Source organism: Macaca mulatta, chromosome 10 (assembly GCF_049350105.2).
Source record: "Macaca mulatta isolate MMU2019108-1 chromosome 10, T2T-MMU8v2.0, whole genome shotgun sequence".
NCBI classification, from domain to species: Eukaryota; Metazoa; Chordata; class Mammalia; order Primates; family Cercopithecidae; genus Macaca; species Macaca mulatta.
In genome coordinates, this window is record NC_133415.1 from 108771707 (window position 1) to 108786380 (window position 14674).

A 14674-nucleotide genomic window follows, 5' to 3' on the forward strand; every position below is an offset into this window, starting at 1 on the left:
CAAGCCCTTTGCCAATTTTCTTTTATGTTCAGAAAAAAATCAATTAAAAAGGGGCAAACCTCAAAGGACGGCCACAATCGTGTTTATAAAAAACATTTCTGGATTGATCTGTTTTGATAATCACCGAACTTTCTCTCTCTCATCATAGGTTTCTATTGGTAATTTAAATACTTTGGGGCCATTTTGCCAAAACAATGACTGATAGTCTATAGCCATCCTTTGGTACCTGCGGGGAATTAGTTCCAGAACCCCCCGAGGTCACCAAAATCTGCAGATGCTCAAATCCCTTATAGAAAATGGCATAGTATTATGTGCACATAATCTATGTAAATTATACTTTAAATCATCTCTAGATTACTTATAATGCCTAATACAATGTACTGCTGTGTAAATAGTTGTTATACTATGTTGGTTTTTATTTGTACTATTTTTACTGTTACATTGTTTTTATTTTTTTTTCCCAAATATTTTTGATATTCAGTTGGTTGAATCTCAGATGCAGAACCTGCGGATATGGAGGGCCAACTGTATTTATTCAAGCAGGATTCACCTGTTGCAATGCATACATACAAATTCTGCACACAGAGAACCTGGTGGAAGTCTACATTAGAGCAGGTCCATTTAAAGAGAATTCCACTCACATTTAGAAAATGCCCCTTTTATTTAGTTTCTCTGCACAATACTTTTTTTTTTTTTTTTACATTATAAAATCACACAGGAGGAAAGGTGTTTGACAGGAAGCCAGCAACTTGCCAAGCAAAACATTGAGGATCCATTGCCAGCATCTGCAGATAATTTTTTTCAGAGAAAGAGGAGCCTTTCTGGTGATGAATGAATATTTTGACTTGGCAATTAACACCATTATACTGGAAGACATGCCTGCATGTGTCTCCCTGTAACACCTTGCTTGTTGCCACTAAGTACAAAAGCCTCCTGCCCCACGCCCCAAAATTGTTTTAATGGACTAAAGACCAGGAAATTGAGCCAAATCTCCAAACAAGGCAGGTGTAATAATAATTCCTCCTAAGAAGAGGCCTGTGATCCTCTGTTTGTCTTTTAGTGTTGAAAAAAGGGCAGAACTTTTCCTCAAATCTTCAGTATGAAAATATTGGTCTTTAAACTCATCACTACTCATTCATACCTTGAGCATCCTCCTGATATTTTAGGGGATCTTTTTTAACTTTTTAACAATCATCCCTTCTGAAAGAAGAGTTTACTAAGTTCATTGATTCTCTTTTGGCAAGCTTGCAATTCCTACATTTGAACAAATTAAACACAGTAAAGATTTCCTATATCAGCTCAGAGGACATTACCTGAAAATTCAGAAAGCTTTTCTTCTTAAACTTCAGGAAAAAAGAAATGAGAGGATGAAAGGATGAAAGGAAGGCAAGAAGGAAGTAAGAAAGAAAAAAGGAGCAAAGAAGGAAGAAAGGGTTAGGAAGAGACAAAGTAAGAGGAAATAAATCATGTAGAATACATACTTCCAAAACAGAAAGAAAAAAAACAATTCAACTAACATATATTAATCTTTATTCTATAACAGACATAAATAATTTTATGAATTCATATGACCTATACAAAAGACAAAATAAGATATTGCACTAAATTTAGATATGGGATATTTGAATTTAATATTAGCTAAACAGATAAATATATACAATTTAAAGAGTTAAGGCAAAACCAGATGATACTCCAAATACAACAGAAGGTTTGAAAAATAGATATAATTAGAAACAACAGCATCCCACCACCAGTTAATAAAGTGGTCATGTCTAAGGAAAAAAAAACCTTAGGTTTTTAATAAAGTGGTTATTATCAATCATTTTAATTAAAGTTGAGCAATAAAGTATAAGATTTCCCTTGGAGGGGAGCTGTTTTGCCGAGGCTCGGGGATTGAGCACTTAGATTTCGGGTAAGCAACTTTTTCCTTGTCAGATTTATGATCTATTCTTCCTCTTAGAAAATATAATTTGGAAAATATGACTCTTTCACATATACAATTAAAATACAACTATGAAGCATTCTTTTTTTTTTTTGAGATAAGTCATGTTGATGATATCATTGTCAAGGTAAATTTGTGGGCAAGCCATTCATTACCTTATTTTAAGAGAACACATAATGCCAGTTACTGAAAAAAAAATTCCCAGTTTTTTACAAGAACCAAACAAACTAATTCCAAAGGAATAAAAACAAATATAATCAATACACAGTATACAGTTCTTTGGCAGTATCACACTAACCGTTGATTGAAGTCAGAACTTTAGAGTTTTCTAATGCTTAGACCCAGTTGCCAGTCTTTTAAAACTAAACAAATAAAATTCCACATCTGTAACGAATTCAGTAATCCCGGGAAATGAAATTCAGAATAAATCTTGCAGACAGCTTTTGACTGTTACATTTAAGCATAGGTATTATCTGCTTAGAGTCCCAATCCAAATATACTGAAACAGACACACACAAATAATCTGTGAAATTTTGTATTGGTTCAGACAGGCCCAGAATCCTTAGAATCCATATCCACCCATGAGAAACCAATAAAAGACATCAATCCAATGATGAAAAAATGATCTTCCAGTAACTCAGGAGTGGGTCATCCCTTACCTGGATAAACACCACGGAGAAATTGAATCCTATAGGGGGAACACCAGAAAGCCAGAAAATGTGGAGTACTGCCAGCCTCCAACCAAATTACCTTTCTCCAGTTTTAGGTAAACCTTATCCTCTTTATCTAAGTAGAGTAGGACACCATTAGTGGCAGCTTCACGAGTAACATCTTTGTCCCCCGCAAAGGCAGATATTACTGGTTTTCCATTTAACATCAAGTTAACCTAGAAGAAGAAAAATAACAATAATTGAAAAGTTATCTTTAAAGTCAAAACATCTACTGGGGAGAAGAAATAATGTCTAAGATGACAGTCCCAGTAAAATACCTGATGTTCAGGAAATATATTCCCTTCCTTTCAAATTAGCCTATTGTGGGGGCCATACTTTGCATGTCTGCTGAACTGATTTAAAATCTTTTTTTTTTTCTCATTGGAATTTCCTTAAATTCCTACAAAAGAATAACATCTATGGAGAGCAACCTAGTGAAAACTAGCTTCCCTTCAGCACATAAATTAAGCTTACTGCTTTACTTACCTCTTCCACCCAACAAAAATCTTTTGGAAATAAAGCAGGCTTGTGGCTTCCCAGTACATTTGTAAAAGAGTCCTTGTGCCCACTGACCTAAGAAACCCAGATACAACCCAATCCTACCAACATCCTTGCAAGTTTTTGTGCAGCTGTAACATGCATACTACTGAAAATCATTTGAAATAATGAAGTGTGTGTATACGTGTGTCTGTGTGTGTTGATTTCTTTTTCTGTTTTCCCTGATAGGAAACAAGCATTAAAAATAATCATCAGGCCAGGCATAGTGACTCATGCTTGTAATTACAACACTTTGGGAGACCAAGGCAGGAGGATCACTTGAAGCTAGGAGTTCAAGACCAGTCTGGGCAACATAGCAGGACCCCATCTCTAAAACAAACAAAACAACAAATTTAGAAATTAGCCTGGTTGGTCACATGCACCTGTAGTCCTAGCTTCTCAAAAGGCTGAGGCAGGAGGATCGCTTGAACTCAGGGGTTTGAGGTTGCAGTGAACAATGGTTGTGCCACTGCATTCCAGCCTGGGTGAAATAATGAGACCCTATCTCAGAGGAAAACCAAAAAATAAAAAATAATAATCACCACTATCACTAGAGATTTTAGTGATAATTAGAATCAACTCAAAACTGTATTAACTATTTTCTATTCTACAATTTTGATTACACTGTGTCAAGCATTGCATACATTTCTAAATACTGGAGGTTGGGAAAAGCTTTTCCATGGAAGAAAGTTTATTTTCTAGATTTTTTTTAGGTTAGAAGTCATATGGAATAACTTAAATCTGAGGCTGATCCATTCATCCATTTACTAGGACATGTAAAAGTATTAATAGATAAGTGAGTAATCTATCATTCACATTGACATAATGTATAATGTAAATACTGAGCATAAGATAAAAGGTTATCCTAGAATTCCATACACATGTATTTGTGTCATTTGGTATTAGCATATTGGAATATTGTTGGAACTAGCTCCACTGTTGCTTTTGAGTGTAAGGTCAAGCCCATTGTCTTAGAAAGCAGAATACAAAATATATTTTTAACTGTGGAACTGCAATTGATAAGAATTCACTAGCATCAGAGTAACTGAGGATAAACTCAAGCATATGCACAGAACACCCTTTCTTAAAAAAGTATTTTGAATAGTTGCTCCTTCATAGACTTATTCTTACTCATTAGCTGTATCTCATAATTTTAAAAAATAGCAAATGTTTTATTTATTTAGTATGTACTTGAAAAGCTCTATTCGTCTTACGAGTTTTTTTTTCTTACAAATTCAAATAATTTTTGTACATGCATTAAATGAAAGCATGATCTTACAAAGAGATTTGTGTCACTGAATTTTTACTAAACCATGGATTTTTAAAAAATGTTTGATTGTTATTAAGGTAATAACTTCAATTGTTTATTTTTCTATATGCTTTTTGTCACATCTTAATGGATGTTACAAAAAAAATTAGAAATTAAGGTTTTAAAATAAATGATAAAGATGGCTGTTTATGTCTATTGTGGAAAGACAACTTTGGATAAATACTTAAATACATAACCCACTAAAGATAAGCACAGTTGGTTGGGAGTATGGATGGAAGGGGTCAGAACACACACCTGGATAGTTTGGCTCTGGTAGACTTTAATCACGTGAAAACTGAAACTGTAAATTCCTTTTCTTGGTGCTACAAAGACAGACTCCAACGTGAAAAAATTACCCACATTCACCAGGATCTACAAATAAGAATAATAAATAACAATAAGTTATTATATTTTCTTCTGTGACTAAAATGAATTTTCTTCCTCTCACTCTCTTCCTCTCCTCTTCCTTCTTTCCCTCCTTCCTTCATTCCTTCCTTCCTCTTTCTTTCCTTTTTTTCTTTTGTTCATTCATTCATTCTCAGCAACTAGCTTAAGAAATCATAGAAAATAAAACATCTAGTTCTATTTCTTTCCTCTTAACTGATTTGGAAAATTGACTTGAATATTGGAAGGTTCTTCTGTCTTTTAAATGATATAAGAATAAATAAAGTAACTGCTTTGTATTCATGTCTCAATTTCCAGCAAGGCCCAATGGCTCTGGAAACATCGAGCTAACATTTGAGGGCTTATAAATATTAGCTTTACCTTGAGAAATGGATAAAAGGCATCTGCCATGTGTTTACATTCCCACCTTCTACAAGCCTTTGCAATGTCCAGAGGTGACGTTTCCAAGCCAGCCAATCAGCATCTGTGAGCTCTCCGCAGCATCCCTGGACACACCTCAGAGGCATGGGTACCCCTCCACCATGTGCCATAATCCTTGACACTGAATAGCTGGTACAAAAAGTGATCTGAATGCCTGGCCCTTCTCTGAGCTGCCCCTCTCCTAAGATCTGTGGCCATTTTTTTTTCATTCCTATGCAAGCTAGGCCTTAATTACAACAATGTGGCAATGAGTCAGCCCTTGGGGGCTGCCAAAGAGGAGAGCATAGAGAAGGATAAACTATGAAATAGGTGGCTTTCCCTGTTCCTGCCAGGGCTGTCCATTAACCTCCTCTCAATCATCTGCTCTTTATTTGAAGTTCAAGGTTCAAAAGTGAAAATAGAAACTGTTTCCCAAGAAAGCAACAATGCATTTTGTGTTCCAAAATATTCAGCCTAGTTCTATTGGTTATAAAATTAACTCTAAATTTTAATAAGTGATCTCTTAAGCTAAATTCGCAATGTCACATGGGTAAATCTCTTTCTATGAGAAAGAGGGATTGGAATAGAGGATGGTTGTTAAAATAACTAGGGTTTCTTCCATTTCTCTCCAAGAAATACGCCTGTAAGTGGCATTCGGAAATAATAAGATGTCCCTAAAAAGATATACTTCTCATATATCAATGGCAATCTGCTACTATCTCCTTCAAACACTGCATTCTTGCCAATATTAACACACTTGCAAGCCTCTTGCATAATTCCCTAAAAATGTCCTATTACCTCTGGGCAACATACCAGAATGTAGCGACAGTCAAGCAGATGTATCAGCGTCAACACCTAACTTAAAATACATGTACGTGTGTAATTTCATTCTGAGATTTTGCCTTCTTCCAACTAAGCATCAGATTTTTTTGTGACCTGATGATAGATGGTCTTTCAACAAGTCACCAGCTGTGCAATAATCCCCAACAGAGGCTTTGCAAGGAAATTTTTTTCAAGCACAATTAAAATAATTTGAGGTGCTTAGTGGTAACTTCCTGATTCAGATACAAGTAGCATAATTCACTAGCAATAATGAAAAATAGCTAATGAGTGTTGGCTACCTGTAAAACTGGATGTTGACTCTATATTTGTAATTGCAGCATCCAGGTACATCAAGATTTATAACTAAATGTGTCTTCTTGTCTCTAAGATGCAGGGCTCGCTGAACAGAAGAACAAACCCTTTTCCTCTTCTAACTGATGGAAAGGTCATTGAAAAGAACACCCTGTATAGAGGATAGTGCAATGCCCATAGTATTCCAACATTTAATTAAAGCGTTGAAATACAAACTAGAGGTGGTGCTAGACTTTATTTCCATCAAGATAGAAAATACTGTGCCGAAACCCCAAATGGGGCTACTTAATTCTTTAAAAAATATGGCTATCAAATACTAAGTCCCTAGAGAGGCATTCTCTGTCTTTGGCCAGCTGGAGAGTGCATTAGTTAGGAAAAATTAAGCAAGGAACACAGATGTCACCTCGTGCTTTCCCTGGCACATCCTGCAGCACCACTTAACCTGTGCCCCCTGCACATTGTAGCTTTGCATACAATTGCGAACTGTGAATTTGGAATTTAAAAAGACTCTAGATACTGTTGGGGCTGAAGTTAAAACTCCCAGGACAGTTTTTTTCCTTAAGACCCCTTGCTAAATGTAAGCTGATATCCTGGGGTTTTTCATCATGCCAAACACGGAGCACCAGGTCGCTAAACAGCAGCTACAGCTTCCGTCAGTTCTTCCCCTACTCTCATCAACCTCAAAGTCCGTCTTTCCCCAGTTATTTGCAATTCTCTGAAAGGACAGGAGCCCAGGAAGCGAGAACCGGCTCCCAAGGGCTTTCCTACGGGAGCTCAACACAGTTGCCAAATTCCTTTTCCTTCCCTCCTCCGCAACTTTTCTCTAAGTACCAGAGAAGGGCTTGCTGCCTACTCCGAGGCAGCGGCAGTGGCAGCGGCGCCTGGCACGCGAACAGTGGAACCTGCAAGCGAGACCTGACCCCCAGCCCTGCCCTCCCGGCCTCCGCGGCCACCAGCCCGATCTCTGCAGAGTGTGGAAGCCCGGGGCTCTCTTTGGAGAGAAGCTTCTCTACCTGGGAGAAACAAATCAAACATTTATCCTGTCCCGCAAAGGTACCCAGGGAGCAGCCTCAGCGGCACCCGTAGAGGAGTCTGAGCCAGGGGACCAAGATCTAGTCAAGAGATCACGACGTCCAGGGACCAGGTGCCCTTCGGCTCCCGCCGACCTGTTGCTCGCAACTTGCCCTGAGCTCTCGCTGCCCGGCTCTGGGCTCCCAAGCCTCTCCCCTCGGGTCGGAGCAGCCTCTTCTAGGGGCCCGGAAGGAATAGGAGCCGGGGCTGGTGAGAGGGGTAGGAAGAGAGACAGTACAAGTTTCAGACCCAGGCATATTTGGGAAGGCGAGTGCTTTATATGATTCCCCATTTCCCAACCGGTCCAGCTTAGCCTGGGCAGGCAGCCTCGGGCTGAGGTGCCTGGAGACCGCCCGCCCCCTAGGTGCTCGCGTCCCCCCGGGTCTGACCTGATCGAAGTAAATGATGCGCGTCTTGTTGCTCATCTCGGATGGCTCGTGGTTGGTGCTCCGCACCGCTGAGAAGGCGACCTTGGAGTTGGCCGCCCGGACCGATATCCCCAGCGGGGAGGAAGAGGAGCCTTTGGAGTCCGTGGCCGGGTTCGAGTCGCACACCACCAGACACTTGCCTTCCAGCACGATGGGCTCCGTGTCGTTCTGTGCCCAGACGGGCAGCCCCGGCAGCGTGAGGACCAGCAGCACGGCCGGCACCGCGGACAGCGCCCGGCGCCGGGAGCCCATGGTGAGCCGTGTGGGCAGCCGCAGCCGGCTGGCGCTGGTGCTCGCCCGCGTCGCCTCCTACCCCGGGATCCCGGTGCTCGGGAAGACGCTAGCGGCTAGGTCGACAGCGCTGCAGGAGCGACGGCGCCTGCGGCGGCGCGCACACTTCCACCAATTCTGTGGCTTGAAGTCAAAGTCTCCCCTGGAGCTCTGTCGCTGGCTCTGTTACCTTTGTCCTTTAAGGAGCTCATGCAGAACCCCTTACCCTACCCTCCTCCACCCAAGAATCAGCCCTGCCTGGGGCCCCTGCACCCGATCTTGTTCCTAGACATCTAAAAGTCATCAAACCCTCACATTCACACCTCAAAGCAAAAAAATAATAATAAATTCTCACCCCAAACTCAAGCACCACCAGGTAAACCACGGAGCAGGAACAAAAAGAGAGGACTCAAAGAGAAGCCACAAGGGTGGCGGTTGCCCAGCGGCGCGGGTGCCAGTCCTGTCTGGCTTGCGGCAGGGACGAGTTACAGAGGCAGAAGGTGTTTCCCAGGCTGAGAAGAACGCGAGGCTGTGTTCATGGCCAGGACGCCAGCGACTCCCACTTTCGCTTGGTCAAAAATTCCCCCAAACCTGGTGTCACCCAGAGGTAGGGAGGGAGGCAGCGGCTAGCCAAGTCTCTCGCACAGAAAGCGCAGATTCACAGGATCAGGTCCAGGGCGCCGGGCGCAGCGTGCAGGGCGGCTGGTCCGGCGGGGTCCTCTCCTGCCTGGCCTCCCGCCCCGAGTCCCTGCGCACAACTTTCTCGTTCCTCGCGCGCAGCTCGGAGAGCGCGAAGCGGGCACACGCGCTCTATTTATAGGAGCGCAGCGTCCGGCTGGGGTTGGCTTATCGCGCAACCCGCGGGCTCCGGGAAAAGGGGGAGAAGGTGTCTGGTGACCCCATCTGAGCAGCTCTCTCCTGACGTTTAACGCACCCCAGAGCAAGCGGGGTGCCCAGCACTGCTGATTGGCAAGGTTCGAGGCCACTCAGCCCCTGAGAGCGCGTGGCGTAAAGGGTGTGTGCCCAGAGAGGAGCCCACTACCCTGCGAGGGCACCAGCTCGGCGCCCGCTCTCTCCTGCTCGATCTGGATCCGCGGAGGGGGCGGCGGGTCCCCTCGCCCCTCCCTATCTCGGGACTCTGCCGCCGAGTGCCCTCCGAGCGGAGCGCGGCGCTGCCAGGCAGGGTCGCGAAGATGGATGAGCCGCCGCGGATCCGCGCTGCGCGCTGCCCCAAACCTGGGGAACGGCGGGCGTCCCGACCGCGCCTGGCCGGGAGCCCGCCCCACACAGCCCTGGGGCCTGGCGAGCTCAGGGAAGCCTCGGGGCGGACTAGAGTCGGTGGGGGCGGCTGGGAGGAGGTGCCTGATTCCTTCCTTCCGCTCCGGGAAGATGAGCCTCAGAAGCCGCAGGGGCGCGCCTTCCCCCAACACCGCGAATCCTCCCCAGGCATGGCCAAAAAAAGAGTGAGAGAGGGAGTTAACTCAGCAAGAATAAGTCCTCCGAAACCGTGCCAACAACAATTAAAAAAATAATAAAATAAAGCCAAACCCACTCCTAAGAATACAGCGTTTTTCTCCCCTTTGCATGCGCCTCCCGCCCCCTGTGCCACTCCACTGCCATCTTGGCCTCTGATTTGCAAGAGTTCCCTTCCCCTTCCGCAGCTACCACGGGGAAGGTTTGTCTCTGTCTGGACCCGGCTGCGTGAACTTGGCCCAGTCACTAACCCTCTCTGAGAGGGCTGCGCGGCGTTAACTAAGGTCCTCCCTACCCTACCCCGCCAGCTTTCCACTTCTGTGATGCTTTGGGGTCATGGCGCCCCTTCTTCAATTTCTTCTAGACTTCCAGCTGCCAGAGGGCAGACACCGTATGGTGTCTTTAATCAAAACAGTATCCCCTCCAGGCATTCGGAGCTCCTAAAATTGCATTGGCTAGTTATGAATGGATGGGATGTTTGTTGAGGGAGGTCCTTGGGATGGACGACTCCCATTCCTTCCTGAGTGAAGGATGTTCTCATGAGCGTGGCATTCCAGCCCTCCACAACATAAGGTGAACCTCGTCTCCAGCCTTTTTCCCTTCCTTCAGAAGGGCCTGGCATTGAGGTATAAGCACTAGCTCCAACTGTTAAAATTGAAGACACTACGAGGAATATCCTGACCCTCACCTCCCTATAATCTCTCAACTGAAGTGTTAATACTTGGTGCCACATGGGCCTTCAGATTCTGCTCCAGTGGGGCCAGTATCAGGTGTTTTGACTTTATGATTTTATTTGGGGTGGGGGGTGGTCTCGCTATATTGCCCAGACTGGATTCAAAATTATTGGGCTCAAGCGATTCTACTACCTCAGCCTCCCCAGTAGCTGAGACTACAGGCCAGTATCAGTTCTGACTGGCAGGTGCTAGTGCCATGCTATTTGTTAAAACGTTGAATGTTGCCAATCTAAGCTACAACCAAACAAGGTGAACTAGTGCCTTCTAAAGATGGTCACCATTTACCCAGCTTTGATGCCCCACCCTAAGCCCAGCACAATCTTCACCTGATCCCACTCTGCACTTTGTAACTCTCTTCTAGCTTTCAGGGATGTCTGCCTGGGTAACAGCGCAATTTCTTCTCATTTGATGCAGTCTTTTGAGGGCGGGTGCTGAGTTTAATCTAGTTCCTTTTATTTCCTGTAGGGGTAAGCACCCCGCCTTCCTTGTCTGGGACAGTTGTTGAATAACTAGAACTTTGGTTGTTCAATTTCAGGCTGGGAGAAGTTTGACAAAAAAAGAAAAAAAAGAAGACTAAAAGACTCTGTTGAATTGTTAAATAGAAAATAAGCTATCTTCCTCACCAATTCCGATATATTCTGTCTACATCCTTTTCTTATCCGGGCACTTCCTGCCAGGAAGAACTGAGATTTGAAGAAACTTGTTCCTTCTCTCACCAAAAATATTCATTTTTAGTCCCAAAATCTGCATAGTGACCATAGTAAAGACTCAATAACTCATTGAGAAATGACTGAATGCTTCCTGATAGAAGGTAATTATCATTCATATTATAGTATAAACTGCTTTAAATGAGTCTCTCTCAGTAAAATTTAAATTCAAAGCCTCCTCAGTAATTGGGGATAAGGGTCTTGGTTCCTTGCTAAAGGATGTTCTGCTATTCAAAGTGTTCTGAAGATGAGGAACACAGCGTTCTCTGTGGGCCCCTGCTAAGAGAAGTTATCTGATGTTCAGAGGGTCCTGACTCTTATTCCCACAACAGTTGATTAAACACGGATAGCCCCTGGGTTCTAGGACCGTCAATGCATTTGATACCAGAAGTCCAAGACTTGTATGGCCCAACTTGGCCAGATGACTTGGGGCTGCCAGATTTTCTCTCTACAATCTTAATGAGACATCGAGATAGCTTCCAGTAAGCACTACATGTTGCAGAGAAAAGGTCTGTAGTCTCCCAAACTGATGTGGTCATGTAGGAGTCACCCGGAAGCTGAAGCAGAAGAGGTACTTGAATAAACCAGAGGACTGGCCACACTTGTAGAAAGAAGCCAATTCTGGAGCATGAGCACTTCTGAGAAGTAGAGGGAGTGAATAGTGAATCGCCATTTCTGAACTCTTACTTACAAGAGTTCCAGAAACATTTTCTCCTAATCTTGGGTTCCTTGGTATCCTCCTATGTCTTTGAAATAAAAACTCAATTCCCTTGAGCTAGTTTTAGTAACATGCTGCTCCCTGTCATCCAGAATCCTCGTTAGAACATTGTCCCAGAAACCATACCACAAAAGGCTTACTAAAAGACTAACAAATCCAATCTCCTCCTGTAGGAAATTCTTTTCCAACATTTTGGGAAAGGAGGCATCACCTGCTCCTCACCCCCTACTCCAGCCCCAGCATCCCCAGGAGAAAAGAAACAAGACCAAGTTTAAGTTTCTCTCCAACAGCATAGATCTGTTTCTTTTTTCTTTTTCTTTTTCTCGTATTTTTCCAGTTGAAAATATGCTATTAGAAGACCTAGCTGTGACCCAAATATTTTCCCTTTCTGAGATTCCCATATTGTATTTGATGCCTAGGATTTATTTTTTTTTTTTTGCTAGACCTTTAGAAATGAGGCAGAAATGCATTTCAGTTCTCTGCAGCTGGGCTTAACTTTAAAGTAAATTAGAATCTAAACTGTCCTTGCATAGGAAAGCAATACTTCTGAGGTCAGTAAATTCAATGACTGCTTGTCCAGTCATCCTTTAGCGAAACCAAGTTTTAAGCAAGCCCAAGACAGTAAGGATCTATGAGCTATTTTCTGATTGTGAAGAAAATGTTTCTAAGAAGGCAAAGACAGACACACACAAGGTATTCAGCTCTAAGGGCCTCACTGTGGTTGAATGAAAGCAGAATCCATGCATCATGTAGCAGAGACAGCCGCAGGTCAATCGTGCAGAAGATGGAAAATCGAGAGAGAGAGAGAGCGCAGTGAGGCTTGCATCATACCCAGACAAAGGTCCACTGAGTTGCTTAATTACCCTTTGCTCTTTATAATGATAGTTATCAGCCCAAGCAAATGATCTTTTTTGAGGGAGAGTAAGTAGCTTAAGAAGAAAAAGTCTCCATGAACAACCAATATGTGAGAACTTACGTAGTCTGGAAAGTTCCAGAGTCATGTTGAGTAAATCTTCATAGCTCCTTCTGGAGACAGCCAAATGACAGACTTGTTTTGTATGAGGATGGTATTGTGGGAAAAAATAGACAGATGCTGTAAAAAACACTTTTCAATTGGTTTTAGAATTTGAAAATTGTTTGGGACAGTTTCTCTAGACAGTTTACTCCACTCACCCCATTGGCAAATAAGGTACGTGTCTAAGACATTCGTGAGCAGTGAGACTTCTTGGTCGTGGCTGCAGACAGATTTTGATGCCCCTTTTTGGCTTTGCATGATACCCTGAGCATGTTCTAGTCATTATATTTATTATAATGATTTTAGTCGATTTATTTGTTGTGTTTTCCCTGGACTAGTAACTCTTTGGGAGCACAGAATTTAGCAGAGAGTAGGTATGCATAAATAAAGTTTACTGAATAAAGTAACATCATTGCTTTTATTTCTCATAAGGGAAACAGTATAACATTTAATCACTATGATCTAAGTATGATAGGAAAAGTAAAATTATTTCAGAAATGTTGGGGGCTTAAAACGTCAAGTCTACTTTAGTTACTAAGAATGGAAGCCCAGTGAGAAAAGGCTTTGTGGAAACGGCCATATCTTGAAATGTGTTGAGTTGAACCTTGAGACTGTAGTAAAACCTTAGAGAGAACCTAAAAAATTCCCTCTCTCTCTCTCTCTCTTTCCCCGGCCCCCATCTCTGTGTGTGTGTGTGTGTCCCTCTCTCTCTTTCCCTCTCCTGGGCACATCTTCATTATTCTTTGGCTCACTGTAATCTACCATTCTCTGAGGCCCACATGAGGGAAAATAGCAGCTGATACTTCCAGATTTCACACATAACAAAGCCATCCACCCAGAGATGCCCCCAAATCCCGGAGAAGAGATGCACTGCAGCCATCTGGGTTCAGATGCCCAATCCCAAACCAATGAACTTGGCTGTAGAAGCAGAATTATGCTGCACACACGAATGATTTCCCAGCAATGAGGTGGGTAGAAAATTGCGGTGGGGCATGGGAAAAGGAAAAATCCTAGAAAGGTAGTATAAGCAATATGTGGCAAAGGGAAGAAGAACAAGAGGCAGACTAATTTGTGTTGTGCGATTCCAAGTTAGTTCCCTGCAAGTGTGTACAGATATGTGTGTGTTTCAATACACAGAGGAAAAATATGAAAAGTTGGCAATAACTTGTCAAATTTAAAGGAATGGAATCGATGGAAACACTATTAATTGTATTTCAGATGTTTCCTTATTATATATGTGCTCACAGCAATTGTGTATTACATTGTTATTGATATTTAAAATATTTTTTAAAAAAGAAAGGGATTCTGAGTAGATCATCCAGTAGTGATCTATCATGTTCACATTTTTTCTCCATAATTTCCTCTTAAAGTTTAAAAAGTGGCATTGAACAGCAATCTGCCTTCTTTTGTTATATTGATCCAACTCTAAAAATCACTTACTCCAAGTTTAGAAAGATGCTCTGATATAGAAAGCCTCACAGTATACATTTAAGAAAACAAAAATTATATTGCAATGGGTAACACTGATGCATACTATCAAAATCTCTGGCTACATTTTATTCAACTTGACTTTCTCTATATAGTATGTTAGCATCCAGGAAAGCCATAGCTCAGTGCTGGGTGCATGATATGTGCCTGGCCACTTGTGTTTATGTTGCATAGATAAGAATGGTCTAAATGTGGGGTCCAAACCAATGGCTCCTACTTGTAAGAATCAGTCGGGAGGCTTCTTTCCAATATAGACGCTCTGGCCTTACTCTGAGATAATGGCTCTGCCCATGAACTGGGAAGGTTTACTTAACCAGCACCCAGGTAAATCTGA

General features: G+C 42.7%; 1 protein-coding gene across 1 annotated transcript; it reads right to left on the bottom strand.

Annotated features, from left to right (window-relative positions):
• Positions 1–1429: 1429 nt before the first annotated feature.
• CBLN4 (cerebellin 4 precursor) lies at positions 1430–8915 on the bottom strand. Its single transcript, NM_001193909.2, is given in 3 exon segments — positions 1430–2828; positions 4754–4870; positions 7897–8915. Coding segments are annotated over 3 exon segments (606 nt in total). The 5' UTR covers positions 8188–8915; the 3' UTR covers positions 1430–2630.
• Positions 8916–14674: the final 5759 nt, after the last annotated feature.